Raw genomic sequence first — 21,035 nt, forward strand, 5'->3', positions numbered from 1 at the left:
AACAGGACAATGGCCCAACAATCTCCAAGCTGTGTAATGGCTATTTTACCAAGAAGGAGAGTGATGGAGTGCTGCATCAGATGACCTAGACTCCAGAATCACTCTGTCTCAACCTAATTGAGATGGTTTGCGATGAGTCGGACCGCAGAGTGAAGGAAAGGCAGAATATGCGGGAACTCCTTCAATACTGTTGGAAAAGCATTCCAGGTGAAGCTGGTTGAGAGAATGCCAAGTGTGCAAAGCTGTCATCAAGGCAAAGAGTGGCTATTTGAAGAATCTCAAATATATTTAGATTTGTTTAACACTTTTTTGTTTACTACATGATTCCATATGCGTTATGTCATAGTTCTGATGTCTTCACTATTATTCTACAATTTAGAAAATAGAACTCTAAAACTTTTGTCCGGTAGTGTATGTGAGAATATCATACTTACCTTTTGTTCATGTTGTGCCTATAATTTTTGTGCATACAGTTTTAGACTTCTGAAATTCAATCTTCAAATTATATCTCCAGCCTGGTTCTTGGAGGATTAGTGTTAAGAAAAGTTTAGCTGACTATCTAGCTAAAGAAGCGCTCATTGGAGCATGCCTTTAGTGAGAACTGCAAACATAATGTATTATCAGCTGTTTGAAGCTGGTGTGCAGAACTGAATGAGGCTATCATTTTGATATCATGAATGGTCAGTCCTTGCATCCATAGCTCTGATGACTGGTTACATTTCTCCAGTCCCATTCCTCAGCTGTTTACCAAATCAATGGCGGGGTGTTGGCTTTGTTATTGTTTGAACTACAGGTTGCCCCTTTAAAGTGCTGTAAATACTCATGTAGCATTTTAGCACGGTCTAAATAAGCAGGGATCAAAGCACTGCACCTTTGAAGCTCTCTGGCTCCTTGGCGACCTCTATGGCGTAGTAAGCAGGGAAGATGCCGCGGGTGCCTGTACGCATGTTGTAGCCTTCGTACCAGTAATCCTCTGCTTGTACCTCCACCAGTAGAGGGTCATCCACCTCCAACTCCAGCTCGTCATCATGGCGAGGGACAAACCTGTAGTCGTCACAGAAACAGGGACAAACAGCCAGACAGAACAACACGTCAGATTTTAGAACCTGTTCATGCTTAGAGAGACACTTTTTTAACTGTGTAACGTTCAAGTCCACACCTGTGTACTTTGCCTGGTAACAGATACTGTGCACTCAGCTTATAAGATTCACAGATATACAACTGAACTGCTTATGGTGGTCAAACACCATAGCTAAGAAATACTCCTACTGTGTCATGTGTCATGAATCACTTGGTTCAATCATCATGATCAAACTGTTTAATATTTGTCTTCCTTAAAGGGGCAATCTGCAGTTGCTACATCATTTTTTAAACTTTTGAATTAATTCATTGATTCTTGAAGAATATAACTTGCGTCATAAGCTTAGTGCAACTGTCATACCCCATCAGAAACCAAAATATTAGCGTGTTTTAATCTCTTGTTTTGTAAACAGAGGGTGCATGACAGTACATGAATGATTACTTGTCTTATACTGTTCAAATGTATGACGAAGTTACGAGTAATGGTAAAAGGATCACCAAATTGAAACATTTCTGTGGTAGTACTTCCATGAATTTCACTGTAGTGTTGGCCCTCTCTGTTGAACACAGGAATATATTTTATATTTGAGATTCAATACACCAAACGACGCGTATTGAGCAGCCCGTTGGTTTGGCAAAATCTGCGTCCAAATCAGTCAAACACTCACTATTGATTGAAAATGGTATTGTATTTTTTGCTTTCAAGAGGTCTGGAGGGTTGAATTTTTCTGAGAGCCGATCTGTGACCTGCAAAATAACATACACTTATTTAATTGATTTTATGACTCTAGATTTTTCCACCTTGCCGGCTTGGGGATTCAAAGCAGCAACCTTTTGGATACTGGCCCAATGCTTGGTTTAAAGATAATTGACATTAGATCATAGTTAGCTTAGCACAATTGCTGGAAGTCTCAAGGTACTTCCAGCAAGCTCCTTCCCAGAAGTCACATGCCAGCTCCTCTCAAAAGCATGGAAAAAATATCTCCTAGCTACTCCAAAGCTGGGTGGTTAGCACTTTCTATGTATTTTTACAAGTATACATAAAACTATACAATTTCAATTGTAGTTGTTTTAAATGCAGTTATTTTTGGAACTATTTGATGTAAAATACATTTTTTTTTTAAATCTGCCGTAGGCGCAAGAAAAGGCTATGTGCAACCTATCAAGTCAACAGTCAATGCTTCAGTTCTGAGCTAGATAGCTGGTAGTTCCATCACATGTCCAATATAATTTGTGAGTGTGCTGTGGGAATTTATAAAATAAAAATGACTATGTAGGACTATAAATGACCAACCAACCAGCTTTGGAATCGTTAGAAAGTATATTTCCCTGCTTTTGAGAGGCGCTAGCTACTGTTTATATATTTTGTATTTAATCAATCAAGTATTTTATATAGCCCTTCGTACATCAGCTAATATCTCGAAGTGCTGTACAGAAACCCAGCCTAAAACCCCAAACAGAAAGCAATGCAGGTGTAGAAGCACGGAAGCATTTAACCTTTATTTAACTAGGCAAGTCAGTTAAGAACAAATTCTTATTCACAATGACTGTACCTGGAGAATACCAGAAAATGGTGCTATGCTAACAATAAGCTAATGTCAATTACCTTCAAACTGCATGCCGAGACATAACAATGGAATTGATGAGTTCATCTGACTAGGTAAGTAGAATAAAGAGCTAAATCCCCAAATCTCACAGCATCCCTTTAAAAAAGAATCGTTTCACCATATTAAAATGAGAGTTCAGTTCACATAACAGGGGTTGACCTTAATATGAGGGACAGACATAAATTAATCACTAATCGCATGAAATCAATAATCCTTGGAAATTACTTTGTCAATGCAAAAACATAACTATAGCTTTACAATGATGGTGAAAAAGTGGAGAAATGTTGAGGTTAAGTGGGTTAAAATCTTCCCAGAAGTCACATGGCAAGTGACATTACAAAATGCAGATTTTTGGCACTTCATAAAAAATGTATTTATTGGCTTGTCCATGTGGTCAACATTAAATGAAACTTAATTTAATATACTGTAACAGTCTTTTAAAATGCAATATTTGTGCTCAATTTCTACTGAAAATATCAAAGGGACGCAAAATCTACCATATTTGTGGAATGACGCAACTATACATAGGTTTTTCTGCTCTACTGATTCCAAGAGACCCATTTGGCCTGTCAAATCTATTTGTCATGGAGGAAAACTTTACAAGACACCTTACTAAAAGCTACAAAGCAAGGCTGAAGTGCAAAAGGTCAATTACTTTAGTGGTTAGGATTACCAAAGTGCTCTGTGTAAGTATGACGGGTTAGAGGTCTTTGTTTAATCAGTGCTGGGATGTAGTTGTGGGTTCTAATTCCCACTTAAGCTAAACTCAGCAAACGTCCTCTCACTGTCAACTGTTAATTTTCAGCAAACTTAACATGTGTAAATATTTGCATGAACTTAACAAGATTCAACAACTGAGACATAAACTGAACAAGTTCCACAGACATGTGACTAACAGAAATTTAATAATGTTTTCCTGAACAAAGGGGGGGTCAAAATCAAAAGTAACAATCAATATCTGGCCCTAGACCTCACCCTCCAATCCAACAGGTCCCAGACGTGCTCAACGGGATTGAGATCCGGGCTCTTCGCTGGCCATGGCAGAACACTGATATTCATGTCTTGCAGGAAATCTAGCACAGAATGAGGAGTATTGCTGGTGGCATTGTCATGCTGGAGGGTCATGTCAGGATGAGCCTGCAGGAAGGGTACTACATGAGGGAGGAGGATGTCTTCCCTGTAACACACAGCGCTGAGATTGCCTACAATGACAACAAGCTCAGTCCGATGATGCTGTGACACACCGCCCCAGACCCTGACGGACCCTCCATCTCCAAATCGATCCCACTCCAGAGTACAGGCCTAGGTGTAACGCTCATTCCTTCGACAATAAAGGCGAATCCGACCATCACCCCTGGTGAGACAAAACCGCGACTCATCTGTGAAGAGCACTTTTGCCAGTCCTGTCTGGTCCAGCGACGGTGGGTTTGTGCCCATAGGCGACGCTGTTGCCGGTGATGTCTGGTGAGGACCTGCTTTACAACAGGCCTACAAGCCCTCAGTCCAGCCTCTCTCACCCTATTGCGGACAGTCTAAGCACTGATGGAGGGATTGTGCGTTCCTGGTGTAACTCGGGCAGTTGTTGTTGCCATCCTGTACCTGTCCCACAGGTGTGATGCTTGGATGTACCGATCCTGTGCAGGTGTTGTTACACGTGGTCTGCCACTGCGAGGACGATCAGCTGTCCGTCCTGTCTCCCTGTAGCGCTGTCTTAGGCATCTCACAGTACGGACATTACAATTTATTGCCCTGGCCACATCTGCAGTCCTCATGCCTCCTTGCAGCATGCATAAGGCATGTTCACGCAGATGAGCAGGGAACTCTGGGGCATCTTTCTTTTGGTGTTTTTCAGAGTCAGTAGAAAGGCCTCTTTAGTGTCACAAGTTTTCATAACTGTGACCTTAATTGCCTACCATCTGTAAGCTGTTAGTGTCTTAACGACCGTTCCACAGGTGCAAGTTCATTAATTGTTTATGGTTCATTGAATACGCATGTTTAAACCTTTTACAAAGAAGATCTATGAAGTTATTTGGATTTCTATGAATTATCTTTGAAATACAGGGTCCTGAAAAAGGGACGTTTCTTTTTTTGCTCAGTTTATATACTGAACGTATGTTCTTAATAAGTCACTTGTATAAATACCTGACAAATGTCATTAGCAGTAGTGCAGTTGATGACAATGATGATGGTGACCAAGACATTAATGATGTGATGATGATAATAAAGGTATATCTCACCTGTAGACGGCTCTGTGACTCTGTTCCCTCTCCTTCCCATTAATGAAGCAGGAGAACAAGCCAAACGACTTTGCACCTGGAGAAGTCGAAAGCAAAATGGAATGTTTCTTTATTCTGAAGTACTCTTTTCAAAGTATACCTAACAGAATACACACTGTACTTACAACAATCACTTTGTTTATTTATCCCTTATTTAATAAAAGGCATCCCGCAAGATTCTACTCTGGGTCGAGTACTTTTTAACTACAGTGCCTTCAAAAAGTATTCATACTCCTTGACATATTCCACATTTTGTTATTACAGCCTGGATGAAATTGATGTTTTTCTCCCCCATCTACTCATACTAACGAATAATAATGAAGTGGAAAATATTTGTAGAATTGTTTATGCAAATGTATTGAAAATGAAATGCAGAAATATATCGAATACATACACTACGGTTCAAAAGTTTGGGGTCACTTAGAAATGTCCTTGTTTCTGAAAGAAACAAATAACATCAACATTGATCAGAAATACAGTGTAGACTTTGTTAATGATGTAAATGACTATTGTTGCTGGAAACGGCAGATTTTGTATGAAATATGTACAGAGGCCCATTATCAGCAAGCATCACTCCTTGGTTCCAATGGCACATCGTGTTAGCTAATCCAGGTTTATCATTTTAGATTGCTAATTGAACATTAGAAAACACTTTTGCAATTATATTAGCACAGCTGATAAAATGTTGTTCTGATTAAAGAAGTAATAAAACTTTTTAAAAATCTTCAAGCTCTGGGAGGTTGATTGTTGGTCATTGTTAGACAGTCATTTTCAAGTTTTGCCATAGAGTTTTAAGCCGATTTAATTCAAAACTGTAACCGGGCTACTCTAGTACATTCAATAGCGTCTTGGTATGCAACGCCAGTGTAGATTTGGCTTTGTGTTTTAGGTTATTGTTTTAGGTTACTGAAAGGTGAATTCGTCTCCCAGTGTGTGTTGGAAAGCATGAAACAGGTTTTCCTCTGCTTATAGCTGTTTTCCATTTTTTTGATCCTAACAAAGTCCCTAGTCCTTGTTGATGACAAGCATACCCATAATGTGATGCAGCCACCACCGGGCTGGAAAATATGAAGAGTGGTACTCGGTCATGTGTTGTGTTGGATTTGCCCCAAACATAACGCTTTGTATTCAGAACAAAAAGTTCATTTCTTTGCCACATTTTTTCAGTATTACTTAACTGCTTTGTTGCAAACAGAGTGCATCTTTTGGAATATTTTTAGTATGTACAGACTTCCTTCTTTTTACTCTGTCATTTACGTTAGTATTGTGGAGTAACTACAATATTGTTATTCCATCCTCAGTTTTCTACTATCACACTCATTAAACTCTAACTATTTTATAATCACCATTGGCCTCATGGTGAAATCCCCGAGCAGTTTCCATCCTCTCCAACAACTGAGTTAGGAATGATGCCTGTATCTTTGTAGTGACTGGCTGTATTGATACGCCATCCTTTGTGAAATGAATAATTTCACCATTCTCAAAAGGAATATTCAGTGTGTTTTTTACATATCTAACAATCGGATCCCTTCTTTGCGAGGCATTGAAAATCCTCCGTGAACTTTGTGGTTTAATCTGTGCATAAAATTCCTACTCGATCGAGGGACCCTATGGATAATTGTATGTGTTGCGTACAGAGATGAGATAGTCATTCAAAAATCATGTTAATCACTATTATTGAACACGGATGAGTCAATGCAATTTATTTTGCGATTTGGTAAGCACATTTGTGACTGAACGGCTCAAATCGGTCTTATGTAGCAACATTTGATTATTATTAATTTTTTTACATTGGGTAAAAGTAGAGACTCAGAGCTACAAAATGGTATATCATACACTACATTTTTGAGGAAGAATGGTGAAGTAATTCTGCTTTGAAAGTTAATAAACTTGTAAACTCACTTTGAGAAAAAGGCCTTTGTCTACACCCATTCAGCATTGTTCACACCCTCTTAAGCCTTAGCCCCACCCATCTCTTTAAGGATTCACATGTGAGGTCATGTGCTAAATAGTGATTAGTGTAGTAAAGATTAAGACTAAAAGTGGTAGTAGCCTACAATAAGAAAAAATTCACGGTAAACAAAGTTTACATGGAATTTTATTAAATATTTTATAGATATTAGATGTGTAACGGTTCTCGTCCTCTTCGTCTGAGGAGGAGTAGGAACTATCGGACCAATGTACAGCGAGGTAAGTGTCCATAATGAGATGTTTAATAAATCAACTGAACACTGAACAAAATAACAAAAGCACAAACAAACAACTGAACCAGTTCCGTATGGTGAAACAGACACAGAAAACTACCCACAACCCATAGTGGGAAAACAGGCTACCTAAGTATGATTCTCAATCAGAGACAACGATCGACACCTGCCTCCGATTGAGAACCATACTAGGCCAAACACATAGAAATATAACACACAGAACAAAACATAGAATAACAACATAGAATGCTCACCCCAACTCACGCCCTGACCAAACTAAAAGAGACATAACAAAGGAACTAAGGTCAGAACGTGACAAGATGATGCTTACCCAGACACACTTGTCTAAACTGATGGGTCACGTGAAAGAAATGCTATAACCGCCAGCCACATCCAGTGGTGGAAAAAGTACTAAATTGTCATACTTGATTAAAACCAGACGGCACAATTAAAAAAAAAAGTTTTATTTATTGACGAATAATCAGGGGCACACTCCAAAACTCAGACATAATTTACAAACAAAGCATTTTTGTTTTAGTGAGTCTGCCAAATCAGATGCAGTAAGGAAACCAGGGATGTTCTCTTGATATGTGAATTGGACACTTTTGGGTGTCAGGGAAAATGTATTACATTTACGTCATTTAGCAGACGCTCTTATCCAGAGCGACTTACAAATTGGAAATTTCATACATATTCATCCTGGTCCCCCCGTGGGAATTGAACCCTGGTCCCCCCGTGGGAATTGAACCCACAACCCTGGCGTTGCAAGCGCCATGCTCTACCAACTGAGCCACACGGGACCACCATGTATGGAGTAATAGTAGATTATTTTGTTTTGGAATGTAGTGAAGTAAAAGTAAAAGTAGCCAAAAATATTAATAGTAAAGTAATGTAAAGATACCCCCCCCCCCAAAAACTTAAGTAGTACTTTAAAGAATTAATACTGAAGTACTTTACACCACTGCCCAAATGCCTTCAATAGATTAGCATACTTTATACACTGTTACACACGCACTTATTACATACGTACAGTTGAAGTCGGAAGTTTACATACACTTAGGTTGGAGTCATTAAAACTTGTTTATCAACAACTCCACAAATTTCTTGTTAAAACCTGTTGAGGACAGAGGGCGCTGTTTTCACTTTGGGGGAAAATCGTGCCCAATTTAAACGGCCTCGTACTCAATTCTTGCTCGTACAATATGCATATCATTATTACTATTGGATAGAAAACACTCTCTAGTTTCTAAAACCGTTTGAATTATATCTGTGAGTAAAACAGAACTCATTTTGCAGCAAACTTCCTGACAGGAAGTGGAAAATCTGAAATCGATGCTCTGTTCTAGGGCCTGCCTATAAATGTCTTTGATATTTATTAGTATACGTGCACTTCATAAGTCTTCCACTAGATGTCGACAGGCAGTGAGAGAAGAAATGGAGTGTATAACTTGATCTGGGGTCGAATAAAAGCTCTTGGCACGACGTGTCACCAGTTTCCTGTTTTCTGGAGCGTGCGAGAAGGGACCTGGTATTGCCTTCTGAAAAGCTGTCGTTATAGACGACTAATATCTCCGGCTTTGATTTTATTTGATAAATGTGACAATATCATCGTAAAGTATGTTTTTTCAATATAGTTTTATTAGATTATTGAAATTTATTCGGGACGTTAGGCGTGTTGCGTTGTGTGCTTTTGTTCAGGAAGGAGAGCTTTGCGCTACTTTGCTAGCTTTCCGTGCTAATTGACTGGAGAAGAGGACATTCTAAAACCAAACAACGATTGTTCTGGAAAAAGGACCCCTTGTACAACATTCTGATGGAAGATCATCAAAAGTAGGACCCATTTTATGATGCCATTTCATATATCTGTCGAACATGTGAAATAGTAGTTTGCGCCCAGATTTTGGGCACTCTCTCGCTATAACTAAGCTGGATGTCGTAATGAAGTTATTTTTAGAATTCTAACACTGCGATTGCATTAAGAACTAGTGTATCTATCATTTCCTATACAACATGTATTTTCTAGTAACGTATATGAATAGTTATTTGGTCAGAATAGTTGTGTCATAAAAATATCCGCACATTCTGGGAAAAAGATGCTACGTTAGCACAATGTATAACCACTGATTTCAGCTCTAAATATGCACATTTTCGAACAAAACATACGTGTATGTATAACCTGATGTTATAGGACTGTCATCTGATGAAGGTTTATGAAGGTAAATGAAAATTAATATCTTTTGCTGGTTTATTCGCTATCGCTAACGTGCCTTGATGAATGAATGCGGTAGTGTGGTAGGCTATTGTAGAAAGCTAATATAATGCTATATTGTGTTTTCGCTGTGAAACACTTAAAAAATTGGAAATATTGGCTGGATTCACAAGATGTTTGTCTTTCATTTGCTGTACACAATCGATTTTTCAGAAATGTTTTATGATGAGTATTTAGGTATTTGACGTTGGTGTCTTTAATTACTCTGGATGCTTCGGTGCTATTTCTGACGGTAGCTGTGATGGTAGCTGCAATGTAAAACTGATTTATACCTCAAATATGCAAATTTTTCGAACAAAACATAGATTTATTGTATAACATGTTATAAGACTGTCATCTGATGAAGTTGTTTCTTGGTTATTTTGGTTGGTTCTTGGTTAGTTAGGTTGGCTTTGTGCATGCTACCTGTGCTGTGAAAAATGTCTGTACTTTTTTGTATTTGGTGGTGAGCTAACATAAATATATGTGGTGTTTTCGCTGTAAAACATTTTAAAAATCGGACATGTTGACTGGATTCACAAGATGTGTATCTTTCATTTGCTGTATTGGACTTGTTAATGTGTGAAAGTTAAATATTTCTAAAAAATCTCTTTTGAATTTCGCGCTCTGTCTTTTCAGTGGAATGTGGGAGGAGTTCCGCTAGCGGAACGCCAGAGCCAGACAGGTTAAACAATTTAAAGGCAATGCTACAAAATACTAATTGAGTGTATGTAAGCTTCTAACCCACTGGGAATGTGATGAAATAAATAAAAGCTGAAATAAATCATTCTCTCTACTATTATTCTGACATTTCACATTCTTAAAATAAAGTGGCGATCCTAACTGGCCTAAAACAGGGAATTTTTACAAGGATTAAATGTCAGGAATTGTGATAAACTGAGTTTAAATGTATTTGGCTAAGGTATATGTAAACTTCCGACTTCAACTGTATATGCATACAATCAGGGGTAAAGTGGCTGAGTAGCAGGATAAAAAAAAAATAGTAGCAGCAACATATTGCGTGTGTGTTAGGAGAGAGCCTGTTTCTGTCCTGACCTTGACATTGGTGCAGGGCATGTGATGTCCATAGCCTCTTTGTCGCAAAACTCCCTGATCTTCTCAAAAATATTCATTTGTCTAGCAGTGTCCAGTCCAGGTGGTGCTTGTACATGCAGACCATCTATGGGAGGAAGGATGTCAGCATTACGCAGCAGCTGAAACCTGGTCCCGACAGTCTGAACTCTCCTTGGCAACATCGCCAGGCTCCAAAGCATCAAATCTGTAAACCACCTGAAGTGCTGGTACTGCTTGATGTGTGTACTGCCATTCTCCTTGTATGACTGGTGGAGGAGAGTCAGGCGTGTTCTCCTAATGCTGAAAGACAAATTCCAGATAAAAATATTTTAGCATTATTATACAATAGATGTGAAATGCCATTCTGAAATAACATCACTACACACAGCTAACACGTAATGTTAGCTAGCTAGCCAGCCATCTAACGTCAACTGGCTAGAAAACAGCAAGCTTTAACTAGCCATACAAACCGATTGTCAAAGCTAGCTAAAGTTAACCAAATAGGTTCAATGCTAGCTAGCTAACATTAGGCTATAACTAGCAATGCGAAATGGCATTCTGAGAAAATATCACTAACATTACACACACTTCATACATGTAAGCTCATGTTAGCTAGCAAGCCAGCCATCTAACCTCAGCTAACAGCGAGCTTTAACTTGGGGTCTTTTGTTTAGACATGTCACGTTAACGTTAGCTAGCTAAAAAATTAACTATAATCCCGATCCATAGAGTAACAATACTAGCAATACAAACTGATTGTCATTAGCTAGCTAAAGTTAACCAAATAGGTTCAATGTTAGCTAGCAAGCCAGCCATCAAACTCCAGCTGGCTAGCTAACAGCAAGCTTTAACTTGCAATGAAAACAACTTTCTGACTAAATTAGAAATGTATAATATCTGAAACTGTAGCTAGATTCTTACCCGTATACATGGATGAAAGCTTCATGGCAGACTATAACCCCTTTTATTAAAAAAAACGCCCTGTGTCGTTTTCGTTTAGTTTGCACAGCTTGTTTGGTCTGTTGTGTTCCAATGATTTCAAAACTCGGTCAACTTCTTCCGTGACAACACTGTTGACTGCCGTTTCTTCCACATCACTGTCATCGGAAGACTCTACAATGTGTTCTTCAATGAAAATGTTTTTACCTAAATCAGGGATTTCCTCATCGTCTGATTCATTTTCAGAGTCAGAGAGAGCCAACATGGCACGATTGTCCTCCAGAAAGTAGTGCATCACAACTTTTTCACACTGACCTTTGTCGATAGCGCCTGATAAATTCAAGGCAGCAATGTTATTGAGAGCAGTAGCAACATATTTGCAATTCTCCATGGCTAACGTTATATCTTTTGCAAAACTGCATTAAAAAGGACTTTCTACATATAACGAGCAGCTCGTTTTATAGACACAAGAGGCTACACTGCAGATCAATCTGAAACGTATCTCTCGGCATGTCCAGCCCACTCATTATCTCTGCCAATCATGCTATCGGGAAGGTTACTGACTTTTTCTTTGGCTAAACCAACTAGGCTTGTAATTTCACAACTTTATTCGTATTTGCAGATGGCATAACAGTTTGTTATTGAGGCACATGAAAGTTCACATGTTCGAGAAGGTATTTCTGACAAAAAACACAATTTGTTTATTTATGTATTAGAGTACCTAAGCTTTGATTATAAACATTGTTTGACTTGTTTGGAAAAGTTTATTAGTAAAGTTTGGGATTCATTTTGTATGCATTTTGATGGGAAACTGGGTGGATTATTGACTGAAGCGCGCCAGCTAAACTGAGTTTTTGTGGATATAAAGAAGGACATTATCGAACAAAAGGACCATTTGTGATGTAACTGGGCCTTTTGGAGTGCCAACAGAAGAAGATCATCAAAGGTAAGGCATTTTTTATGTCGCTATTTCTGACTTTCATGTCGCACCTGCCTGGTTGAAATATATTTTCATGTGTTTGTATGCGGGGCGCTGTCCTCAGATAATCGCATGGTTTGCTTTCGCCGTAAAGCCTTTTTGAAATCTGACACAGCGGCTGTTATGTTAAGCTTTATTTTGATGTAATACACTTGTGATTTTATGAAAGTATAAAAATTATAAAACTGTAGTTTGAATTTCAGACTCTGCATTTTCACCGGCTGTGACGCTACCGTCCCACCTGCCCATAAGAAGTTATTTTCCATGTACTGAATAAAAAGCATAAGTTTTATGTGTTTACGTGGCATTTTTCAACTCTACCAATGGCTTTGTGACAGAAACTGTTGCGATAAATAGTTAACTTGCCCAATCTGGTCTTAGCGCTTGGTCTAAATAACAGTTTGCTGATAAAGTGGACAGGGTGGGTTATATGACGAGAGCAATATAATTTGTAGTTGATAATTGGCAGCCAAGCATTGATCATCATGTCACCAGCATTGTGCATGAAGGTCATCACTTAACCATCATGATATTCATTATTTTATTTTATTTGCCTTTTTATGCTTTTCCACGTTGTACTGGTAGTACGTAGCATAGTCTATCATTGTGTGACTCCAAGTTTACTTCAATATGATGGCTAATTATGTCAATATTTTTGCATCAAGGAGTTTCCACCGCTATTGTCGCATAATAGGTTACCTGCCAGGTAGCCTAGTGGTTAGAGCATTGGGCCAGAAACCAAAATGTTGCTGGAACAAATCCCTGAGCTGACAAGGTAAAATTCTGTCATCCTGCCCCTGAACAAGTCAGTTAACCCACTGTTCCCCGGTAGGCTGTCATTGTAAATATGAATTTGTTCTTAACTGACTTGCCTAGTTAAATAAAGGTTGAAATACATTTTACAGACACTAAAAGATAACACCATTATGAAATTGTGCCACTTTATTTTTTTGGGGGGGGGGCTTTACTCGCGTAGAAATAGTAGATGTAAATGTGATTACTGAGGCAACCAAGCAAATAAGATATACTCTGCATCTTTGGCGCAGAAGCTAAAATATTTATCCACGTTCAAGAGAGCAGTTATTGAATACATCCATATTATATGATAAGGAATGACAGTGTCCTGAGTCAAAATCATCTCCAGCACCAGGGGTCTACTGAGCTAACATGGAATTGTTTTAAGGTGGTCATACCATGAATCATTTAGCTTTTAGGTATAAAAATATGTAAAAAATTATTTGATAAAGTATTAAATTTGGCCTTTACTACTATAGCCCATAGAAACACCTTGAATAACACATTCATAAATGGAAAAAAAGACAATCAAAAAATGTATCATAAGGAATAAGGATTTGAAGTGTCTGTCCTATATCTAGGAGATATAAGAAAGCTCAGGAAATATTTGTGTTTTTTTGGACACATATTTAACCCCTTATTTTTGTTGGCACAAAACTACTGCCATACTTCCATTAATTTACATGGGTTACATTCAGAGGAGTCCCGTGACACTTGTGGATGTCGTAGAGCAAAAACGGACACTGCAGACCGTTCGGAAGCTACAGAAGTTTTCTTGAGAAGTTCGGCCACCTTCCACCGCAGATGCAAAAGCCCGACGTAGGCAGATACGGTGGATTGAGACCAGTGGAGGCTCCTCTGAAGAGGATGGGGAGGACCATCCTCATCAGTGAATTTCAGACACATTTTTATACATGAAAAAGGTTATCCTTTTCAGATAAAACTATACGAAATATATTCACGTCACCAAATCATTTATTAATACACACTGTTTTGCAATGAAGGTCTACAGTAGCCTCAGTAGCTCTCTGTAGGGTAGCACCACGGTGTAGCTGGAGGACAGCTAGCCTCTGTCCTCCTCTGGATACATTGACTTCAATACATAACCTAGGAGGCTCATGGTTCTCACCCCCTTCCATAGGCTTACACCGTAATTATGACAACTTCCGGAGGACGTCCTCCATCCTATCAGAGCTCTTGCAGCATGCACTGACATGTTTTCCACCCAATCGAATAATCAGAGAATGAATCTAGTACTGAAAGCATAAGCTACAGCTAGCTAGCACTGCATAAAATGTGGTGAGTAGTTGACTCAAAGAGAGAGAAAGACAATAGTTGAACAGTTTTGAACAAATCCATGTATTCTAGAATGAAAGTAGTAGAGCGAGAGAGAGAGCTAGCTATATTTCGTAATATACATTTTTTCACTTTCACTTACTTAGCTAGAGTCTAACGCAGCTAGTTAGTTAAGCCTACTCAAACACCCGTGTCAAACAGAGAAGGATGCTATATTAGATAGCTGGATATGGCTATCCAATACTGGAATTCTTACAAGTCAAGGTAAGCTTTTGGTTTTATACATTTTTTTGCCACCGAGGCCCGCCGGTGTAACTGCTAAACTGCTTGCTGCTGATTGTACACTGTACTATATGATTGTAGTGGGTTTTCTAACATGTTAGTTCTAGTAGCTATGTTGACTATGATGTGACAACATTATAGGCTGTGAAAAAAAGATCTCTCGCTTAAACTGAAGGATTTTAATGGAGATGTGTTTAATTATGTTACATGTTATGTTACACACGAGTGAGTCAATAGAATCTTAAGGATTAAAATGTTTTAACTTTTGATGGCGTCATCGGGTAGAACTTTTGAACTTTATATTTGTTTCTACAAAATGTAGAAATGTGCCGTTTTCACGAATGTTGACACTGGTATTGTGCTGGAGATAATGAAAATGAGGTTGAAAAATTATGGAGTTGCCCTTTAAGCCTAACGTAAGAAACTGCAGTGTCTGAACACAAGATGGTGTCCTTGTGGTTCAGTGGTGGTACCTACTGGAGGATTGGGACCGTCCGTTCATGAAGATGTTGAGGAACCTCTTAGAGAAGTGCAGGTTCGCCTCTGGGGTGGAGTCCTCTGACAGACAGGCGGTGGCATCTCTCCTCACCATTCCCACTCTCTCCTCCTCATCCTCTTTCTCTTCTTCCTCCTCCTCCCCTATGGCCGACTCATACGGAGACGAGACGCTGTTTTTGTAGACGGTCGCATAGTCGCTGTCGTCGCTGTAACATTGGTAACACTGCCGCAGACTCACCAGTTCGAGCTGCGCGTGCTCGTCCACGACGAGTGTGTACTTCACAGAGTCGTAAGACAGACCACTTGCTTCCGAGCTCATCAAAGTCCTCTGGGGGGCACCACAGCCGCCACGTCCCAAATACCGCCTGCCTCCCACATCCTTTACCCTCTCAGCCTCAGCCTCTCCCCCAAATGTCTCATTCTCGGCATCTACATACTCCACCCCTGCCCCTCTCCTCACCACCTCCCCTGCTGCTCCTTCCCTCAGGCTGAGGTTCAGGGCTAAGGCTGGGGGTTCCCTGGGGGGGGCGGTAGAGGGAGGGGTGAGGAGAGCCTCCACACAGGAGGCGTAGGAGGGAGTGGGCACATACACCTCAACCTCCTCACAAATGGATGGGTTGGTCCGGTCGGGCAGAGGCTGGTAAGGGGGCGGGCCCTCGGTGTCAGAGCTGATTGACATGCGTCCGTGCTCTGGCTGCTGGGACAGGAATGGGCGGTCCTGCTCGGAACGGTGCACGGGACTCAGATAGATCTCCTCGGTGGGTTCTAGGCATATGTCTGTGTGATAGCGAATCTTCTCTCTGTGAGTCCCCCCCTCGCCTTTCCCTAGGGGGCCCAGAGGTGCGGGTGTGTAGTTTTGGGGAGGCGGGGGTGCTGGGGGCTTCTCCTGCAGTTTGGAGCGTGTCCCCGCTGTGGAACTGTGGGTGTGTCCAAAGGTGTGTTTGTGTCTGCAGGGAGCGTCAGTGGATGTGCCCCGGTCCTTGGTCTGCGTCCCACATCCCTGCTGCAGCTTGTCCTCGTCGCTCAGACAGCTGTGCTCATGGGGAGAGGTCAGCCCACCTGGGGGAGAGACACAGACCCAAGCATATGCAGACACACAGACATTCATACAAGACACAGGCATACAGACATGCAGGTGCACAGACAGATGCAAGCAAACATACATACACAGACACACATGTACACATTAACACAGAAAATACACAAATACACACAAGGGCACATAGCACATAGATAAAAACCCAGATGGAAACATATGCAGCAGTTCACATACAGTACACATGGACAACACACACACAACATACAGATCAACAGCAACATGGACAGACATACACACACAATATCTGAAATGTCTAGTTGGTTAGGTAACACTGGGATCCATGCTAATTCCCCATTACTCATCATATTCAGTTGGCAGCAAATAGAATGTGATTGACCTAGTATGTCATAATCCACTGTCAAAAACCATTAGAGCCTAGTTATTCACCATGCTGTCACTGCTATCAGAGGACACTAAAACACACTTTGAGAGCAATGTATAAAAAGCTTTTCATAAATTAATTTATAATTACAACCATTACTAATGATTGGGGGTGGGAAGCAATGAACAGAGACAGATATTGTCATTATAAGGAGACAAATGCATCCCAGAGTGTATGTAGTTGGCCAATATAGATGATTTTACCAGGAAGTGCCATTGGAATGGAGAAATATATTTTCAAGAGATATCTGATCAAGAAAACTGCAATATAAAGCACTAAACCAAATTGGGACGAGTGGACGTAAAGCAGACACGGTTATATATTAGAGAGACAGATGTAACTTCAAAATAATGTGTGTACTCGCCCTATGTGTTCCAAGGATAGAAAGTAAACCATTTTTTATTTAATTCTGTTATCCTTTCTTTCCATAGACATTTAGTGACAGCTAGGTTAATAGAAGCTTAAAAGTTGTGCAGCATCGATCATCTTTTTAACATCTGAATCGGCGGTGCTAGTCTGTAACTCAACACACTCGCTGCTAGTTTTACATATAGTTCAGAGAGGCCATTCTATGACCTGTAGTAGCCCTGGGCTGGGAGCCACAGCAGACTGTTCAATATGGCTAGCCTAGACTACACTGGCATTGTCATTGACGCTAATGAGCCACTGAAAGTCATCCAAAATGATTTTGGACAAATTTACAATGGATAATAGGAAATATGTATATCGTTTTAGTGGCAGTAGTTGATTCTGCAGTCAATGCTATGTTGCCTAATTATATCTACTAAATCAATCAGCAAAATCAGCAACCCCCTAAAAGATTAAACAGGTGGAATGAGCCAGCAGTCTCCTGTAAAGCAGCTCACCTGTTTTGAGGGGGGAGGATGAGCGCGAGACCTTCTCCTGCCAGCTGTACTTCTTACCAAATGAGTTGTTGTTTAATGTGTCCTGAGAGGGGAAAAAAGAGATCAAATTCAAGAGAGAATGTTAAAAAAAGACGGAGAGATGAAGCGAGAGAGAATGACACGGGAAACAAGTGAGAGATATTTGGATGCACAAAGTCAATGTGCACAATCTCTTTCTCTCTCACTCACTCTCTTTCATACACACAAAGCTTTTATTCTGTTGAATGACCAGGGATTATTTTGTCTGCGCTCCATGGTGTTCATTTAAAGGGACCCATAGTCCCTTTTCCAAGCTTGTGAAACACACCGACACTCACAGTGGGAGGATTGTTTTTAGAAGCCTGGCTGATACTGTAGGATGGGGGCCAACAGCTCCCCTGTCATACATGCAGAGCCCCCACTCATCTCACTTCTCTGGTTTGGGGTAGAATGTTCTGTCTGTCTATGTCTCTGTCTCTGACTTTGTCTCTTTCTCAATTCAATTCAAAGGGTTTTATTGCCATGGAAAACATGTTTGTCACACCCTGATCAGTTTCACCTGTCCTCGTTATTGTCTCCACCCCCTCCAGGTTTCGCTTGTTTTCTCCAGTGTATTTATCCCTGTCTCTCTGTGCCTGTTCGTCTTGTATGTTTCCAAGTCGACCAGCGTTTTTCCCGTTCTCCTGCATTTTGCTATTCTCCTTTTTCTAGTCGTCCCGGTTTTGACCCTTGCCTATTTCTGGACTTTGTACACGCCTGTCTGCCACTCTGTTCCTCCTGGACTCTGATCTGGTTTTTAATAAACATTGTAAGACTCCAACCATCTGCCTCCTGTATCTGCATTTGGGTCTCAACTTGTGTCTTGATAATGTTTACATTGCCAAAGCCAGTGAAATAGATTAACAAAAGTAATCAAAAATATACATTACTCACAAAAGTTCCAAAGGAATAGACATTTCAAATGTCACATTATGGCTATATATAGAAAGATTTTTGTAATCCGTGTGTAGCCGGACATGGAAGATGCCTGACAATAGTGAAGGTGAACAGGTGTGGTCATGGGTCAGGTGATTGAGAGGAATGGAGGAGACTGAGTGCAACATCGGGAAGCAAGTTAAGGGAGGGAATAATTTAATAAATAATTAAAACAATACATAAACGAACAACGCACAGACATGAAACAGAAACAATGACGCCTGGGTAAGGAACCAAAGGGAGTGAGATATATATATATATTCCACCATAATTTGCAAATAAATTCATTAAAAATCCTACAATGTGATTTTCTGGAAAAAAATGTGTCTGTCATAGTTGAAGTGTACCTATGATGAAAATCTCATATTTTTAAGTGGGAGAACTTGCACAATTGGTGGCTGACTAAATATTTTTTTGCCCCACTGTATATATATAGGGCAGGTAATCAAGGAGGTGTTGGAGTCCAGGTGAGTGTCATAATGCGCGTAACGATGGTGACCGGTGTGCGTCATAACGAGCAGTCTGGTGACCTAGAGGCCAGAGAGGGAGCACACGTGACAGAACCCCCTCCCCGACATGCGGCTCTAGCAGCAGGACGCCGACCAAGATGATGATCAGGAGCAGACCATCACCTCTGCTAAGGTGCGGGAACCTGTCGCTCCAGCTGAGGTGCGGGAGCATGGCAACTTAGAGCGCCGGAGAGAGAGCACACGTGACAGTACCCCCCCGCCCCACCCCCCGTGCGTTTGGCTCCAGCCGCAGGACACAACCACAGGGATGATCCCGGGGATCAGGAGCAGACCGGTTGCCTCTGCTAAGGCACAGAAACCTGACAAACCGGCTGAGGTGTGAGAGCCTGATGAGACCTCCAGGTTGCCTCGGTCGAGGCACGGGAACCTGTTCACCCAGTTGAAGCATGGGAGCCTGTCGAACCCAGCTGAGGCATGGGAGCCTGTCGAACCCAGCTGAGGCATGGAAGCCTATGAAAACCTGTCGAGCCAGCTAATGCAGGGGAACCCATCAAACCCGCCGAGGCATGGGAATCTGACAAACCGACTGAGGCCTCCCAGGTAGCTCCGGTTCTGACACCCGGACCCAACATCACCTCCAAAACAAAAATATAAAACACTCCCTTCCAGTGCATCCTGGGATATCAGCTGGCCCTGGCACCGTGGACCCCGAGCCAGACCAAAGCCCCTGCGGGGGACGAGTGGTTCCGGCACAGAGGAAGTTTTGAATGCTGCCCACATGATGCGCCAGCAGAAATAAACAAAATATTTAAAACTCCTTGCACACATAATACCCAGCTGGTGATTACTGAGTAGGAGCAAGTGGACTGTCACCGCAGTGAGGCTGCCATGTTCCTTACTGGTGATCGCGTCTGGCATTCCACCAAGCAACCTCCTGCTCCGCCTGTCTTGCCGGAAGCTAAGCCCCCAGTTTGTGGGGCCCTTCGAGGTCCTCTGGAGGGTCAACAAAGTAACATATCGTTTACAACTCCCCACCAACTACTGGATCTCACCTTCTTTTCATGTTTCCCTCTTAGGTTCCTATTGGACTCCCAACGTCCTGGGGGTCGGCTTCAGTACCTGGTGGACTGGGAGGGGCACGGTCCAGAGGAGCACTGTTGTGTTCCGGTGGCCGACATCTTGGACCCCAACATCTTCCGGGATTTCCATCTCCTCGCCCTCAGGGCCGTACTCCTGGCCGGCGTCGTCCTGCAGCTGGAGCCGCGAGTCAGGATGGGTGGGTACTGTCACGCGTACCCCCGCTCCCCATCTGAGGCGCTCAACATTGCTGGACTACTAACTACTGGTCCGGGCACCATCATTATGTGCACCTGCTCCCCATCATTATGCACACCTGGTCCTCATCATCATCACCTTGATTACTCTCCCTTTATTTAGCCCTCAGTAGCCTCAGTCATCGGGCAGTATTGGTGTTGTTTATGCTCAGTACGCTTCTCCTGTTTTGTTTATCTAACTTGTTCATGTTTATTAAACTCACCTTCTGCACCTGCTTCCTGACTCCAAGCGTATACGTTAAATCAATAACGAAATCTGAAAATACTCTGGATACATTCAGTAACATAATAAGAATATTAATTTACATTTTGGAGTAGGTGCAAGATAAAAGATGTATAGTTTGAGGTCTAACTGGTGTCTACAAGTGGCCACACACACCTCTCCAAACCGTGTACAGTTCCTAAGTAATTTAAATGCACTTTTATAACAAAGAAATAAAAAAAATGTTGCTCTACTAGCTTTACCATTGAGGATCTGAAGCAAGTACACTTGTATTGTTTTTGTTTGGAACACAGTCCCGTATTCCCACTATCATACATTCCAAAAATGTTCCATTGTAGTCTGGGTCAGGTGGGCATCATTTCACAGGCTATTATATTGCCAACAAGTTAG

At 41.2% G+C, this 21,035-nt stretch overlaps 1 protein-coding gene across 1 annotated transcript in view; it reads right to left on the bottom strand.

Annotated features, from left to right (window-relative positions):
- Positions 1-21,035, bottom strand: part of LOC129834113 (C-Jun-amino-terminal kinase-interacting protein 1-like) — an 88,645-nt gene that overhangs the window by 25,401 nt on the left and 42,209 nt on the right. The window contains exons 4-7 of the mRNA XM_055898864.1: positions 17,626-17,707; positions 15,258-16,337; positions 4,925-5,000; positions 872-1,044 (exon numbers count right to left, since the gene is read on the bottom strand). Of these exons, the coding sequence (XP_055754839.1) occupies positions 872-1,044; positions 4,925-5,000; positions 15,258-16,337; positions 17,626-17,707 (1,411 nt within the window). The remainder of the gene's footprint in view (positions 1-871; positions 1,045-4,924; positions 5,001-15,257; positions 16,338-17,625; positions 17,708-21,035) is intronic.

The sequence above is a fragment of the Salvelinus fontinalis genome, chromosome 35 (genome assembly GCF_029448725.1).
Source record: "Salvelinus fontinalis isolate EN_2023a chromosome 35, ASM2944872v1, whole genome shotgun sequence".
Taxonomy (NCBI): domain Eukaryota; kingdom Metazoa; phylum Chordata; class Actinopteri; order Salmoniformes; family Salmonidae; genus Salvelinus; species Salvelinus fontinalis.